The following is a 17,886-nucleotide window of genomic DNA, read 5'->3' on the forward strand; positions in this document are numbered from 1 at the left end:
GCCCAACAGTCGGAAAGTGATGAATGCTGTATCATATCATGCGACGCGTTAGCGTACATAATTATAAATTAATCCCTCCCTGTCAATATAAAAATAAGAAAAATTTAACAATTTTTTTGGTAGTCTAAAAGTGACGGTACATGAAACTACTAAATATAAGCTTTGAAAATGTAAGGGCAAACTCCATATTTCATATTAAAGATCGAAACGTAATACCTTTAATTTTATTGATACTTAATTACCTAATATTAATTATGTTTAATGCATTATCTTCAACGAATAACTTCATCGATAAATACCACATCTCTTGACCAGCCGTTCTTTATTCTCCCGTACATATTAATTAGCTTATTTTTAAAATGGCCACCCGGTGGCTTATTTCGTTTCATCTTATTTAAATATCGTAAATTACGCATTAATGAATACTAAGGCGAAGAGACGGCTTGCGTACTAATTGGTGTCAAAACGCATTTAACCGACTTCAAAAAGAGATTTTACGGTTGAAGAGATCTTAAATTTAGAAACATTTTTTTCACTCCGTCAGTGCAAAATGACTGTCAGAATATTATTAACTATTTTATCTACATCAATATCATAACCTCCCTATAATATATTCAGAAACGATATGCTAACGGCCTGTATTAACAAACATGTATTGTATCTGTGGGTGCATCGTAATTTACTATACGTTATCGATAACCGATACCTTAATTCCATTCAAATTTAGAACATCTCTTGAAAAACAAAGAAATTTGATTTGGCCTCTATTCTAATATCAATCAGTTGCAAACAATTTTGTCAAATTGTCAAAAGTCAAAAACGATATGGCAGACGGCCCCCGGCTCTAGTTTGTCTTTGAATTAAAGAAAAAACCGCCATTTGACGTTTAATTAGTTTGTAAATATAAAATTAGTTTGTTTTGATGAAGCTTGTGATATTGATGTAGATAAAGCAGTGTATGTAACTGTACATAATTAGGCATTAAAATACTCGTGTGATCCTTTTATGAAACTCTTTTCGCTCGTTTCATAAACCCACACTCGTATTTTAATGCCTTTCATTAGGTAGCAGTCACATAAACTATTAAACAGGTTCTGTAATTAGGTATAAGGATTTTTTATCGATTCACTTTTTGAAAATCTTTCAAAATCTTCAATAATTAGTAACCTCAATTTCTTTTGTTCCACGCCCGCTACAGAATGAGACGGTGCGAGTGGTAAGTTTATATGTTTTTTTTTTACATTATATACCTACAGAGGCTAAGGGCATCCCTGGCACTCGGATCAAATGGCACCCGCGTGCCATTTTGAATGGAACAGCAGCAAAGACATCGTCCGCGTCAACAACGCAGCCAAAACGCTGTTGTTGTGGTCGCAATACCCACAATACGAATGTCCGAGAAGCAGTGTTTATTCTGTGTGTCTGTCTATGGCATCGTAGCTCTTAAAAGTATGGACTGATTTCGATGAGGTTTTTTTTACGTGAAAAAATGAAAAAATGAAAATGAAAAGGAAAACTTGACAGTGCCTAAAGCCTAAAGCGTATGTTTGATAAAAATCGATCCAGCAGTTTTAAGAGTATCAGCTCTTTTCCACAATGATGTAAGGCATATTTAGCATAAAATGCATGGTTTAAAATCTTATGATTAGCGGAGGGGTTTTTTTATTTATTTAATAGTTACTGAATTTGGCCAACTAAAACATTTTATAGTTATTAACTTTGTGACCCAGTTTTAAAATGAAATAAAGTTTATTTTAAACTCTGGTGTTGGCGTCAACGATGAAATATTGCAATCCATAAATTACAGTTTGAACAAAGTTTAAAATAGTGGAATAGTTATTTGTTATACAAGGGTGCAAAGTTGTATTTTACCCGCGAGTGTGGAATTGAAACACGAGCAAGCGAAAGGATTCTATAGTTGAACCACGAGCGAAGCGAGTGGTTCTAAAATAGAATCCTGAGCGTAGCGAGCGTTTCAACACACAAGAAGTAAAATAGATTTGCACCCGTGTGTTACACAAAACTTTTCCCCTCACTATAGCGAGGAAAGTGCAACATCCACAGGCGTTAGATCATCTTCATCACTGGAATCACTTATTTTTGTACGATATTATAACAGAAAACACTGGAAATTCTGATTTTTACGTGAGTCGGTGAGAAGTGCTTTTAAGTAAAAATTTTGTTGACAATGTTGACATTTCTGTTCTGACGTATGAAATGTCAACGATGCGTTTTGAAATTGCATCGACTCAACTTGTGCATTCAGAATTATATTTAACATCATTATAAAAAATCTAACGTTTCTTATGGAATTTTAAGGTTTATGACTTAAAATTATAAAATAAAGCTAAATTTGGTATTTTTTATTACATTCTCAAACCATTTATTTAATGATAATTAATATCGAACGAACCATTATTATGAGCGTTTTACGTTTTGTTATCTGTCAAGCTACTTAAACATGCTCCATTCAAGGTCAAATTACTTTCCCCACTAGTGGATAAAATGCGTTTTTCCCCGCTTGTTTTAAAGGATAAAAGACGGCTTTCCGAGCTAGTGAGGGGAAAAGATTATTTTCTTTCAAATCTGTGATGGATGTGAAATGAGGACTGATATTTATTAAACTGTGGTGCTAGTGGTGTCGAATGGTGTTTAAAACTTATTTAAATCGTTTTACAACCTGTAGAAATCAAGTAATTTCAATCATTACTATAACTGAATTTGTATTTAATGGTGACAATACTCTCTTATCTCGCTCGAGATATACGATATTCTGCCTAAAAGCTTTTGTTTTTTGCAGTTTTTTGAAGTTTCCTACTTCATCTTGACGTCTACATACAATCATGCACTAAGAATAAGTTTTGGTTTGACTCAATGGTTGACTGGGAGAGAATGTTGATTATGATGATGATGATGATGATTATATCAAGCAAATAAAAAATAAATTGGCTATAAATTGCTATGTTCTAAATACGTATATCTTCAAAACGGTATCCTTTTTTAGGGTTCCGTAGCCAATTGGCAAAAAACGGAACCCTTATAGATTCGTCATGTCTCTGTCTATCTGTCCGTCCGTCCGTATGTCACAGCTACTTTTCTCTGAAATTATAAGAACTATACTGTTAAAACTTGGTAAGTAGATGTATTCTGTCAACCGCATTAAGATTTTCACGCAAAAAAAAAAAAAAAACAATAAATTTTGGGGTTCCCCTTACTTGGAACTGAAACTCAAAAAATTTTTTTTCATCAAACCCATACGTGTGGGGTATCTATGGATAGGTCTTCAAAAATAATATTGAGGTTTCTAATATCATTTTTTTCTAAACTGAATACTGAACTTCCAAAGTGGTAAAATGTGTCCCCCCCCCCCCTGTAACTTCTAAAATAAGAGAATGATAAAACTGAAAAAAATATATGATGTACATTACCATGCAAACTTACACCGAAAATTAGTTTGAACGAGATCTGGTAAGTAGTTTTTTTAATACGTCATAAATCGTAAACCGCAATTTACCTTTCACTCACGTTTCACATAAAAAATACATTGTTAAAATTATGTAATGTACGGAACCCTCGGTGCGCGAGGCCGACTCGCACTTAGCCGGTTTTTTATATACTTCATCTTGACGTCTACATACAATCATGCACTAAGAATAAGTTTTGGTTTGACTCAATGTTGTTGATGATTTTATATCAAGCAAATAAAAATAAATTGGCCATAAATTGCTATGTTCTAAATACGTATATCTTCAAAACGGTATCCTTTTTTAGAGCTTGGTTGAAAATACAACACCTTTAAATAATCCTGGTTCCCGGCACGAAAATGTAAATATTCATGACTGTCAATTCAACTCAATCCCCTCTTACAATTTCACCTTAAAACTCAAGCCTTAAGCCCTATAATTTCATTACATTGTTAACGCACATAATGTGTATGTATTAAATAAATTGCTTCATATTAAGCAATACACATGTCCCGAACTGGGCCTGTTATTTTCCATGCATATCTAATTAATGGTGATTTACATTGCAAATACTTTGGGAGAAGTTTGGAAGTTACTTCGGCTGGAAGAGAAACGTGAAATGTATTTAACAAGCACCTATGCCATGGGGTGTTGGCACAGAACTATATCAAGGGTGTTGGTATCCAGTTTGGAACAGGCCCAGAATATATTTGACAAGCTGCCATTTCAATAATAATGTCCAGCATCCGTGCAGGAACTATTAAGACATTTTGAATTGTATAAAGTAATATTTTATTTCGTTAAAAATATTTTCGGCCTCTTATAGGTGACACTTTTTTTCCTTTTGTTTTGTGTTTTAGTAGTTTTTAAGTTGTTTGTGTATTCTTTTCTAAGCAGTTAAGGATGTGTTTGTATTTTGTACTGATGTATTGATGTTTGAGCTGATGGCCGTGTTGCCAATGCTCCAAATAAAAAAAATAAAAAAAAATCTATATGGTATCTTATTACAGGTAGCATGTAAACAAAAATGTAGGGACTAGGCCAATTTGTATAAGATTGATTGAGATGATTACCTACATGATCTCAAATTTATATATCTGTCCATCTATATTTGAAGCGTCAGTAAGCAATTTCTTTTAGATTCACAAAACTTAATAAAAAAATTACTTCTGTCAACAAATGACTATTTAACATGGTATTTGATAATATTTCTATCAAACGAATAAGAATTCTAATGTTAGATAATAAAGAAACAAACATATTAGTTGATATTTGCGATAAAAACTCATATAAGTTGACACATAATTTAATACTGATAACAAGATTGCGATTGTTTATTTTCTGTGAGCGGTGGGCTACCGTGTCTGAGCGCGTGCCAAAACAACAATGGCGTTTAAATAGCGGCTGTATTGTGGTGATTTTAAGGTTCAAATATATGTAATAATATGAGCACTCGCCTACATTGAGGTGGTCCATGGTCCTACACTACCAATTGAACCTTAAAACTACCACGATACAGCCGCTTTTTGACATTGTTGCTTTGGCACGCGCTCAGACACGGTAGCCCGCTCGTATAAAAGAAACAATGGCTTTTGTTTAACAGATTAGGGTCTCAGGCTTTAAAAAAACATTTGAGAAGATTCATACTATATTTTATTATTTATTTATTTAATTTAAATACCGTCATCTATGTTGTAAAATAGAGGAACCTCAATCTGAATCTGATAAAGCACAAAGTTTCACGTCAGATTATAACTAACCTAACGCTTTTAAATTCCCAAATCCCATTAGATACCCTCAAAATATTATCAAACTTCCAACTTGCCCCATCCATATACTTTAGCTCCTCGCTTTAACTCTCAAAGACACTGTCAGTTCTCCCCCAAGGGGAGAAATTAAAATTTCACTGCGCCCTTGGACCTATCACTGCCTATTACACCCTCTTACGTAAAGTAATAAATTTACGGAAAAATCTGCCCAAGTTTTATTGGGAAGGTCGAAGTTGTGAAAGCGATTTAGGTTGATGAAAAATTAAAGTGATATAGGGGAGAGGTTTTCTGAAGCAAAATGGTGCGTTAATCGTATGAATTTTTATAAGATTGTTTTTATATAAAAATAAAGCAGAGTCGGTATGATGATAGCTTTGTATACCATAATTTTAGTGGACAACTTTAAATCGTGCGACCGCATCTTCAAGACAGTTTGATTTTGCGAGCCACATCAGGGCATTTCATAATCCGGACCAGAATTGTTAATGGGGTCGCCATTGCCGGATGCGGCAAGGAAGAAGATGATGATGAATATAAAAATATTAAAAATGATGATGACGATGTAACTATTACGTCAGACCGCCAAAAATTAATTTAATAAAAAAAATAGGTTTCAAAATTACTCACCTCAAATAAGAATGATTTTAGTATTTTATCAAGATTTTTTTAATGCTAAAAAGTACATATAATTTTTTTGGTATTTCAGTATTTGGTATTATATCCAGTCTACATGACAACACAATGTATTCAACGTAAACTGTTTATGAATAAACTGATGAATAATTAATATCATTATCTGAAAATCGCTCAAGAGAACACTTTAATAAACTATGACTATGAATAATTAATATCATTGCCTGAAAATCAGCTCAAGAGAACCTCATATATATCCTCATTTTACTCACTAATTCTAATGATAGCCATAAGTGGGCGGATCAATAGAGCTTGTTTCCCACAAGTTGGCCGTATTTGAAAAAAAAAAGTATCTCAATAAAAAAGATCCGACCAAATTTGCTTAAGCTTGAGCTTAGCTTAAGCAATGTTTGGCACCCTACTTATGGTAGCTAATGAGAATCGTCACGGGGACAACGCCGTCCTCGAAACGTCGGAGGCAAATTTAAAACTTATTTAACGCGATTAAGTCCCGTCGTTGTGAATAATAATGAGAATCGTGTTAAACACTTACTATGTTCACACTAATTAAATTAACCATTTCTAATTCCAGAGCGACTCAACATACGAAACGATGGCGAATCTCACGTTCACGGTGACGCGGTTCGAAAACGGACGAAAATTCACGTGCAAAAGCGAGAACGAAGTTAACAAGATAATCAGCGAAGAGCCGCTCATCAGGACTAAGGAGATGGAGGTTTGGTGTAAGTAGCCTTTCACTTGCCTTAGCGCCACTAACCCGGGGTTAACCGGTTAAACCTGGAGTTACCATGGTTACCATTACAATTTAACACTGGGTTAACTAGGTCAATGGGATGGTGCAAGTGGCGCTTAGTCAGTCATGTAAAAGTTACTATATGTTGATATGATTATGTTGCTAGAAAATGCTTGAAGAAGATAACTAAAGGTACCGTTCGGATTCAGACTACACCCGCATTACTGCCGCAGTATTGCAGTGCGACATTAGTACTGACTGCATTACTGCCGCAATTAGCCAAAAACTGGGCAGCAACATCGATTTTCATCGACATTCTTCACATTGGATGCGAATCCACAAGCAAGAGAAATGGAACACAAAATGTCCGACTTAAGAAATTCTCTTGATCTGCCGAAAAATGGTCTTGATGCCAAAATTAATGTCTGATATGTATGTAGGTATAGATATGAATGAATGGCGGCACGTCCTCAAAGCTTCACTGTTTTAAGAACAAAGTTAGACTTCTTTATTCTCCGTCAATATCTTTTATTTTCATAAACATTAGACAAGATTAATAAAAATAAAAAAGCCGGTGCCGGTGAGAATAAGATCAACAAAATTATCAATTACCAATTACGATCGCCTCGTCATCATTTCTATACTAATATAAATCGTTAATATTCGTAGTGATAGTTAATATTAAATGTAATTTTCTATTTCAGATCGTCCAATAGTCCACGTGAATCCACCCAACTTCACCGTTCTGCAGGATACCAAGATCCTCCTCAAATGCGAGTATGAGAGCAACCCGTCACTCCTTATAGATGTTGCATGGTAAGTTCCTATTTCATCATCAGCAAATTCTTCATCATTAAGGTGATATTCTGGTGGTGACTGCAGCAGCATTACTGTTAAAACTTACTGGTGGTGTCACATTATTTTATGATCTTCATCAGCGTTCCACTTCATCAAATTTCGTTTACAGAAATAAAATACACTAGTCCTGTAATATTTGACAAGTTCCCTAGATTTCTCCAGATTTTAAAATTCAGATTTGTACTAACCAATAGGAGTAGAGTTAGACCAAGATAAGTCTGCAACAATTTTGATAGCACGCGCAGTGCAAGTGTTATTTTAAACGTCAAACTTCTATGAAATTATTACTTTCTAGGTGTAACTAAAATTTCCAAATCCGCTCTCGATCGAAAAGATCTCGATGAACCTTCCTTCGAAATTTTGAAGTTGGCCAATATTATTATTAAGGATTATTGTGACAGTAATACCACTTATTTAAACATATGGATAAGCAAGCTGTAATTTTTTGTTACTTTTTATATAATCCTATTGCAAAACACTGATTTAAACTTTCACGATTTTTACTCATTATTATTTACAACGACGGGACTTAATCGCGTAAAATAAGTTTTAAATTTACCTCCGATGCTTCGAGGACGGCGTTGTCCCCGTGGTCTCGGAGAAGACTGGCTAAAGTTTTGGCTTATTTTACGCGATTAAGTCCCGTCGTTGTAAATAATAATAATAATCCTATTGCACTTTCTTTATATATTTTAAACTATTTCCAGGTACAAAGACGACGAAAAGATCGACGTGAACTCCTCCCACTACCAGGGAGGCAACGTCAACCAACCAGCGCTCATCATCCACAACGTCACTGGGAGTGACAGTGGCAACTATACCTGTCAGCTCAAAAATGACGTTGGAAACAGCACTAGTGACAACGCTATTGACGTTAATGTTTTGTGTAAGTGATGCACCATCATCCTTTATTTTTAATAATAGGCTAACGTTACCTATTTATGTTAAGTCTTCTATGAACATCTCCAAGTTTAACATCAATGCCAACCATAGTGGCAACTACTCTTAGTTTACCAAAGACGCCGATAATGGCATTAGTTGCAAAGCTTAAGATATTATTGTGCTTTGTAAGTGGCGTATTATCATTATTAATTATAACAATATTATAATTATTATTAACTAATGTTGCAGCGTTAAAAAAAACGTATTATTTTAAATTTGTAAGTTTTGAAATACCTAATTTATCTGAGGTTAGACTTTCACCGTCACTTTTGTTTACATTTCTCGCTCTTTTCATTTCATTTCATGAAAGACTAATCAAAATTATGCCAATTCCAGACAAACCCACAGTTCGTCTAGTTATGTCGGACCCCAGCCCCATTAACGAGCTGGACCATAAGAACGTGACGCTGATCTGCGAGGCCATCGACGGGAACCCGAGGACCCTGGATGAGGTCACCTGGTATCTGGATAATGAGGTGCTGAAGAAGCTTCCGGAATGCAATGGCACTGATCGTAAGCTCTAATCCAGAATTTTTTTAACATTTTATGGTATTTTATATTTTTAATATCAGGGTTCAATAAGGTATCTAACGACGATCCGTCTGGCCTAGTAGGTAGTGGCCCTGCCTGTGAAGCCGATGGGCCCGGGTTCGAATCCCGGTAAGGGCATTTATTTGTGTGATGAGCACAGATATTTGTTCCTGAGTCTTGGGTGTTTTCTATGTATTTATGTATTTGTATATCTTATCGTTGTCTGAGTACCCTCAACACAAGCCTTCTTGAGCTTACTGTGGGACTTAGTCATCTGTGTGAGAATGTCCTATAATATTTATTTATTACTATTAACTAAATCTAACACTAAAGGGGCCCACTGTACCACTCCACCGGACGATATCGGCCTGTCAGTTGTTCGGAACTGTAAAATTTTTGTTCTCACTGACTGATATCGTCGTCTGATATCGTCCGGCGGACAGGTAATCAGTGGGGGCCCACTTAATGATTTTAATTTTCGTAAATATACATATGATTTTGATATAATCAAGCTTTTCAATCTCGTACCCAACATGATACTCAACTGAAAAGATCTCCATTATATCACGATTGTATAAAATACTATTTCATCTCAAAGATCTGTGCTAACTCAATTACTTTCCTTTCCAGCGGCCCTGTGCGATGAAGTGGATCCGTCAATGCTGCTACTCCAGGATACAACGAGAAGTTTCCATGGGAACTACTCCTGTCAGGGCAGGAACGCCGCGGGAGAAGGAGAAAGTAGTCCGCAGACCGAGTTGGTTGTCAACTGTGAGTATACAATCAATCCATCAATCATTTTTTTGATTTGCTAATTTTGATCAAATATAAAGTAATCTTTCACGCTTTTGGTTAGCTTTTGATATGACATACAGTAAAGGGATAAAGATAAAGTATATACAAAAAATTAAAAAATACTTATCATATTAAAGCCTATCAGTATTAAATTAATTGGCACTTAAACGTCGTCAATACTAGATAACAAAACTAAGTAAAAATACTTACTTATATTATTAGTAGTAGTAAAAAAGACATAACAAAGCGCCTTGATATAGCCAAAACTGAACCAAAGTAATTCTGCGTAACGGATGACTCATGCTACAATGCGTGCCTGGGCCAGCGTGTCCGACACTTCATTTTCTATAGAAAGCGTCACGAGATCTGTCATAGAATTGGTTAAGCTTTTATCGGTGACTATACTTTTTTCCACAGGCAACTAATACTCATGGAGACAATTCTACAAACCCCAAACACAATTAGGTTGCGTTGTTTTAATCACAGAGTTCCTATGGCCACCTCCTGTTATCATCAGATCAGCTCGATGGTATCATAATATTGCATTGTCATACTACTTACATACTCGTATGTATGCAAATTTTCATCAGAAACCGGGAAGTGGGTCAAATTTAACTTGCAAGATTTGACCCGTACAAACATAGTTACATACATAGGTAAATTGCAAGTTAAATAAAAGCTTGTAAAAAGAAATGTCGGGCGCCGGGCCCGTTCTAGTGTGTCATCCTTAAATTGTATTTTTAAACAGTTGAAAAGCTAATTTTTTTGATTATAAGAATAATAAGAAGAGGAGTACTAAATCAAAGGCAAAGATTATTCTTCTGCGCTAGAGGTGTAACAAACTACGATTTTGATGTATTAAATACTATCAGGATATAGATAAGCAAAACGTAATTTTTTGTTTTATAATGATGATAGATTCTAAAAATGTTTGGAAACTGTTACAGATCCTCCTGGACCGGCGAAGCTGGTGTACTCCCCGTGGCGAGTGGTTAAACAGAAATCCCTCATTCTAACGTGCAGTATTGAAGAGAAAGGCAGACCAGAAGCTCAGAGGTATCGATTATTTTCACTGTAATCCTTCTATTAGTCAAATTTATGTAGCAATTGGCCGCTGCAGGATATTGATGGCATAAAAGCAATTATATAACAGGTATTCGGTAGACATTTTGTATACTTTTCTACCGATATTTCAAATAAAAATACATAAATACAAAAGCGTTTATTTCATTACTTTTATAGTTATGTTGTTCTCAGGTATAAATAAGGGTAAGGGTAATAAGGGTAAGGGTTCTTAGGTATAAATATTTGAATTTCTGACGGAATCAATTTCCTTTCTCGGTTTTCTTCTATCGATTTTTTTAAGTTCCTTTTCCATCGATCAACTTCTGGTTTACTTACTTCTATTTTATTTATTGACTGTTTTTCTGATTCGCTGTTAGGTAGTTGGATTGTCAAAATCACACGTATGAAACCAAAATATTAAATGGGGTTCATTTAATAATTTACCTGTTAATTATTTCCTTTTATTACTTAGACAGGCAAGCAAGTATTTAATTATTTTATCCCTGTCATTGAATGAAAATTATAAAAGTTCTCTTTTACGATTCTTAGATTCCGTTGGCACCGCGGTGGCCGCCTCGTCCCGGACATAGTGTCCGCCAACTGGACCATCGACCCCATCAGCCTCGACCACAGGACCAACTTCTCATGTCGCGGCTTCAACGCGGGGGGCGAGGGGCCGCCTGCAACTACCTTCATTAATGTGCTGGGTATGTAATTATCAAAGATTTACTTTTACAGCAAAGATATTGTTATCCCAATTAATAATATTGTATAATTTATAACAATAATATTATAATTCTTACTTTCAGCTCCTCCAAGCTTCAAGTACGCAATGAACTACTACAGCGGAGCTTTGTACAAATCTCAGGTAAGTTTTAACTTCCTCTATGTCAAACATTATTTGTTATGACGAACATTATTTTAAGTAGCAGTTTACTGGTTTACTTTTAGTTTGTTGTTTTTATGTATACATAATGTTTTTATGCCAAATAATTATTTTTCTGTTCATTTCTTTTCAATTATATTATATTCTTAGAGATGCCAGTAATTATTATTAGAATGTTGTGTCAGTAATCTCAGACAAAAAGTTAATCTGCAATGATATCTACCATATTTATTATTAAACTGCATGTTTTTTCTTCTTCAAGACTGACTTCGTTTCTTGATTTTTTAAATTTACCTGGTGTGTACAGACTCATTCCTTTAATTATAAATGTATAAGCCTCTGGATACACTATTTTCTGGCTCTCCTTCCTTTATTTTTTTATCACACATTTATTGATGTAGGTCCTTTAACTTAAGGATTATGTAAGTTGTTACATAGGGAATAAATATTATAATTTTAATCAAACCTATTTTCAGAACATATCCCTAAAATGCACCGTCGAATGCGCCCCCCGCTGCAGCGTGCAGTGGCTCATGATGAAAGACAACGAGGAGATGCAGGTCATTGACCCGAACAAGACGGATCGGTACTATATCGTGGAAAGAGAGATCGGGCCCGAGGTTAATAGGAACGATTTTGAAGCCACGGAGAGTACTTTGGTAAGTTTTTGCGTCTGTAATCAACTAATCATCCTCATTCATTAATTGTATTTATAATTTTTTATTTGTATCACATTCATAATGAAGTATGTTTTACACAGGTTTTATACTAGCTTTATGGTACAAATTTCTGGTGCTCGAACTAAAATAATACCTGTATCACCATAACACCAGGGCTTTATCCTCAAGTATCGCTAAATTATGTGTACAGTCGAAGGCAAAAATATCGATCCAGACCAATGGCTCAAAAATATGTGAACACGACTTTATTGTCTAAGGTGTAAGAGCGTACGCATATTTTTGAAACTTTGGGAATGTATATATATTTATGCCCTTGACTGTACAGATGTAGTGCATAATTGTTTTCCTTCGTATTTTCTTGGAGATGATGTTTTACTTTTTGTACCGAGACTGACTGAAATAGCAAGACGCGTTCGTACGTTTCCGTGAAAACACGATGGAAAATAATTATGCACTACATCTGTAACTACTTACATTGCTCATTAAACGACCTGCGGTTTTTTCACGAGATCCATTCTAATCTTTTCTTACTTATTTATCTTTTGTCTTTAGTATTGGAACATGTCGGCTTGGGCTGGAGGCGTTCTGGATCGCACGGACCCTCGCATCACCAAATACATGTGCCGCTCTTCGAGAAACGACGCCGGGCCTGCTGTTAATAGTACCACACATTTTGCCGTGGAATGTAAGTCAATAATTTTCAATTGAATACTCGTACGCGATCTTCAGAAAAGGACCTGTTGACAGGTAGACGGACAAAGAATTGTCCCTTTAAGGCAGAGGTCTCAAAATTACAAACAGCGAGCCGAATTAGGCCTCTAGAAATGAAACAGGAGAGCCAAAGGTCACCCTACAGTCCGACCCACGGAAAGAAAGCGGAATAGCCCAAGTCCTGGTCTTGTTGTTTAAGTCAAAAAAAATTGTAGACTATTGCTAGTATCATTTTATTCCCATTTGAGGAACAGAAGTTAAAAATATACTAGAAAAGAAGGTAAGCCGATGAATTAAGGATCTGTCTCGTTTCTAAGTGACCTTAAAATTGGATACTTCTATATAAAGGTTTCAAAAGGACAGATACCCAAGTTAATGGATCATGGAAGTTTTTAAGTAGTTTTGTCTGTTTTTCAGATGAACCAGAAAACATCACAGTGACTCCGGGAATAGTTCCAGTGACCGAAGGTGAAATACCCGGAAAAGTTGTCTGTTCAGCTAGGTAAGATTCAGGAAACACAAACTACCACTAAAATGAAACAAATGTCACATACTAAAGGAAGAAAAAACAAGACTCTTGTGACCGAAATTGGATTCGACCGGCTTCTTCAGCTTTCATGGCTGGTGTCAACCAGTCATCCCGTCCTAAATTCTCTAGATTGATGTCTAAAACACCAGGTGCCTTTAACCATAATCTAAGGGTCGTCCAGTATGTGATTGCACCTGATATCAGAATTAGATAAATCAAAATAATTCCACCACCTCCACCACCAGACCTCCAGACCTCCAGGTCTGTTTGTATCGCTTCTCAATTTTTGTACATTGTGTACAACATATGTAACATGCATATTTATGACTGTTTGTGTTCTAAATAAATTTAAAAAAATCCTAAAAATGTTTTTACCACACCAACTCAGATAGGCTCTTTTTATTCTTTAAGAACAGTGGGCATCATACATACATTGCTTAATAAAACAATTATTACAAGACCAATGCCGGTGATGATCAACAAACTTAAACAGATATAAACAAAAAAACAAAAACTCATTATATCGTTCGCAAAGTTATCACTTTAAATACCTTTTGATTTTTCTTCTACGCTGAATTTAATAGACTTACTAACAGCAAGATTCTCACTGATGAGCCTTAAAAATTGTGATTTAACAATGACGGTTTTTTTACAGAGGTTTCCCCGTCCCCTCCTACTCCTGGCGTCGTGGAAACGCCAGCAAATCTTTAGCCAAGGACCATACCAACAACTCTCTCGTCCTCTCTTCTTCTAACACTCTTCTGCTGGGCCAGATGCAGAGAAAAGACGCAGGGCACTATCTTTGTGAGGCTCATAACAGACATGGCGCTGTGTCTACTACAGTGTACTTGGATGTCATGTGTAAGTAATATTTTGTTGAATGAAGACTTTAGCCAAATGTCATACTAACAACTCTCCTCCAACAACCACCCTTTTGTTTAGGCCCAGTAAAGAGCCAGAACGCCAGGTCATCTCAATATTATGACATGTACGACGAAGTAAAATTGTTCAAATTTTCAGTTGTTCCCGAGTGTGGCATCAAGCAAGCAGAAGTGGATGGAGAACAAGTCCTGATCTGCACAGCTTATGCCAACCCTAGCGAGGTAAATTCATCAGACGTTTAGATACACTTGAAGTTAGTCTGTGCGGAAAGAGAAGAATCCCTTCTAACGAATTTTTCCTTTATTGCAAAATATCTTAGGGAGGTCAGCGTATTGTAACACTTTTGCTGACACAGATCCCAAGTAAATCTCTTTGACAGAAGATCTCTTTGTTAATAATTTGATGAGTAAATAGTTCGCAAAGCAGAGCGTTTAAAACATTTCTTATTTCTTTTATAATGATCTACTTACCGGGTAAGGAGTTCATTTTTGGGCCATGCTTATGTACAATATGAACGTTGATAAAATACATGAATATAAAAAAAGATAAATGAAATCTTTAATTTGAGTATGACTCACCTCTTCAATCTTCGTAGGTACCCTAGTGAAATATGTTTGCACAAAATGTGGCTGGTGACATGTTTTTGTTCTGACCTATGACAAACAACTACCTTTATGTCCTTGAAGTTCCAACAATAAACCTAAACTAAATATTTATGCACTTTGGAAGATACCTGCGTTGTAGATTTAGTAGTATTAGTAAACACACCGATACTTTCCAGGTAACCTTCTCCTGGAAACTCAAAAACGACAACGACTCGCTCTCCGACGAGAAGATCTGGCAAGTCGGCCAGCAGAGCTACCTCCGCCTGCGGCCCGGCGTCGAGGTTCACAGGACGTATCTCTGTTTCGCTAACAACTCTGTGGGCAAGAGTAGGGAGTGCGAGCGTGATGTTCAAGGTAAGTAATATTTTGAACCTTATGTATTTGCAATACGGTTTATGAATTTTCAGTTAACAGTGTGGAAGGTAAAGTTAACGTCAAAAATATCTTTACACTTTTGCAGCAATAAATAAAATAGTCATTTATTTCGACCTTAGATTCCAATGATACCATTTTTCTCAGGTTATGTTTTTTTTTTTTTAATAGTTAGTTTATTACATTAAAAATTTATATCAGTGAAGTTCATTTGTCATGTCATTATTATTTTGATATTAGAGTTGACATCGGTCGACTTGCCTACCGGCATAAGTCTTCCATTCCTTCCATTCCTCTCTGTTCCTCTCTGTTGGTTAGTATTCTTGACTTGTTGGTCCAGCGATAGCTCTTATGTCATCTTCCCATCTGCGGTAAGACCTCTTTTTCTTTTTCCGTCTTTTGGGTACCAGGTTGTAATAATTTTTGACCATTTCTGTCCTGGTTCTCTTAGCATGATTGTGTCCAGTCCATTTCCATTTAAGGTTATCTGTAACATAGGATACATCCATTAGTTTTGTGTTTTTTTTTCTTATGGTACTTAGTCTTATTTTGTCTTTCTATTTGATGTTAAGAATACTTCTCTCTATGTTGTGTTGACATACTTCTAGGGATTTCCTATTATTTTGTGTTAAAGCCCATGTTTGGCAGCCGTAGTTCATGCTAGGGTGGATGCAAGAGTTAAATAGTTTATTTTTGCGTTCTTGGTGCACCTTATTCCTTTGTAATAAGGCGACAAATGTAAACATATTTTTGACGTCGATTGTACAAATTAAGATACCTACCTGCACCTAAAAAGGCATGGTTCTTAAACTAGCCTACTATCATAATTCCATACTTTTTTTAAAGTGAATGAGTTCATCTGTTGTGCCCATGTTTGCCCATAGAAAAAATTGCAAGTCCATATTAAAAATAAAAAAATTATAACAAAACGATGGGCCTTCTTAGGCGCAAGTACTTCTAGTTGTACAAAAATTCATCGGTAGTCCAAATTAGATGTCATTCCACATCGTTTGATGAGTGAAAATATAAGTGTGTCGCTTAACTTAAAACTTGGATAAATCCAGTCGACCCTCTCAGCAAATATCTACCCTATTACGATAATATTGGATTTTTCTTATGATAATTTTATAAATTACAAAATTAATAACATTATTTGGTTCTAATTGGTTTAACGTGTGACGTAACATTAAATTATGTTTTCTAGCCAACCTGGAAAGCCTCAGTGAGTAATGTGTTTATTGTGTATACTGTACATGTCCTTAATTAAATTATAGTTTGAATCATGAGTCTTAAAATAGTAACCAAAAAATGTTTAATACTAGAAAGTCTTACTTATTAAAACATAGCTAGTATTGTAAGCAAACCCGGAAATAGACCGTTATGGATAACATTTGGCGCTAAAATGATGAGAGGAATCGGAAATACAATAGAACTGATAGTACTGTTATAAGACTCGTGATTCACTCTGATTCTATCTAGAGCTTCGCAATATGTATGTCCAAATTAAGCATTAGCATAGTACTTACCAAAACAAAAAAATAAAAGGTTTTTCAGCACGGGTATTAGATTGTTATCGTTATCACTGTTTTAAAAAAAAATATTTATTGGCTTATTAACTTTAACCCAGAAAACTGGTAGTAGTAGTGTAGTAAACGTTGAAACCTTTCGGACCGTCCTGAAGCAGTTTTTAGTCCAAATGGCATGTCTTAGAATTGAAAATTTACACGTTTGAGTAATGAATTCCGTTTGTTATTAGCTTCGGCAGTTTGGTGGCGGGATCGTCAGCAACTCATCCTGATTGGTTGCATTGCCCTCGCTATCTTAGTCATCACCGTTATCCTCTGCATCATCATCATCTGCATATGCAGGCGAATGAGAGCGAAATCCAAATGTAAGTGGTCGTTTTTAAGCACCAAGTGTTTGATTTTTACAGTAATTTGCTTATTTCATTTTGATGTTGTATAAACACATTGTCAAAGATGTGGCTTATTGTTCATTGTCTAAAAATCCATAACATGTTACTGCTATTACTAAACTTAATGTTTTACATCATATTACAAAAGTTTTGACTTGTAGCATGTTTTGAATCAAAATTAAGTCTGATCTATAGATCAACGACAATCACGATCTAATTGGTTTTAATTTAGTGCTGAATTTAGAACTAATTATTATTTCTTTTTTTGGGACGCTGCCTACTAAACCACACTTAACACGACTAAAATTATTCAATACTATAGACAATAATCCAGTGGAATTAGAGGAGAGAGAAAAGTAAGTTTCATTTGTTTTTATTTTTTATTTATTTCATAGATCTTTTAGAGAATGATTAATCGTTTAGATTATTTGATTGAATCTTGATTATTATTTGTTGTAAATGATCTCAAGTTTCAATTTTAACTATTCTTATATA

The 17,886-nt window shown here is 35.3% G+C and overlaps 1 protein-coding gene across 14 annotated transcripts in view; it reads left to right on the forward strand.

Moving 5' to 3' along the window:
* The window catches only part of LOC134751771 (hemicentin-2-like), a 634,647-nt gene that overhangs the window by 608,843 nt on the left and 7,918 nt on the right, over nt 1-17,886 (forward strand). For 5 of the 14 annotated variants that reach the window (XR_010128692.1, XR_010128697.1, XM_063687232.1 and 2 more), the window contains 17 exons: nt 6,459-6,609; nt 7,325-7,436; nt 8,186-8,364; nt 8,757-8,933; nt 9,582-9,722; nt 10,694-10,802; nt 11,361-11,518; nt 11,621-11,679; nt 12,174-12,356; nt 12,930-13,062; nt 13,506-13,590; nt 14,273-14,478; nt 14,638-14,720; nt 15,281-15,458; nt 16,681-16,698; nt 17,233-17,367; nt 17,714-17,747. Coding sequence is in view for 8 of the 14 variants with exons in the window: in XM_063687232.1 (XP_063543302.1) it covers nt 6,459-6,609; nt 7,325-7,436; nt 8,186-8,364; nt 8,757-8,933; nt 9,582-9,722; nt 10,694-10,802; nt 11,361-11,518; nt 11,621-11,679; nt 12,174-12,356; nt 12,930-13,062; nt 13,506-13,590; nt 14,273-14,478; nt 14,638-14,720; nt 15,281-15,458; nt 16,681-16,698; nt 17,233-17,367; nt 17,714-17,747 (2,141 nt within the window). In the remaining 6 variants the exon portion in view is untranslated. The remainder of the gene's footprint in view (nt 1-6,458; nt 6,610-7,324; nt 7,437-8,185; nt 8,365-8,756; nt 8,934-9,581; nt 9,723-10,693; nt 10,803-11,360; nt 11,519-11,620; nt 11,680-12,173; nt 12,357-12,929; nt 13,063-13,505; nt 13,591-14,272; nt 14,479-14,637; nt 14,721-15,280; nt 15,459-16,680; nt 16,699-17,232; nt 17,368-17,713; nt 17,748-17,886) is intronic. The other 9 variants (XR_010128694.1, XM_063687239.1, XM_063687237.1 and 6 more) reach the window with 5 other exon arrangements.

The sequence above is a fragment of the Cydia strobilella genome, chromosome 23 (assembly GCF_947568885.1).
Source record: "Cydia strobilella chromosome 23, ilCydStro3.1, whole genome shotgun sequence".
NCBI lineage: Eukaryota > Metazoa > Arthropoda > Insecta > Lepidoptera > Tortricidae > Cydia > Cydia strobilella.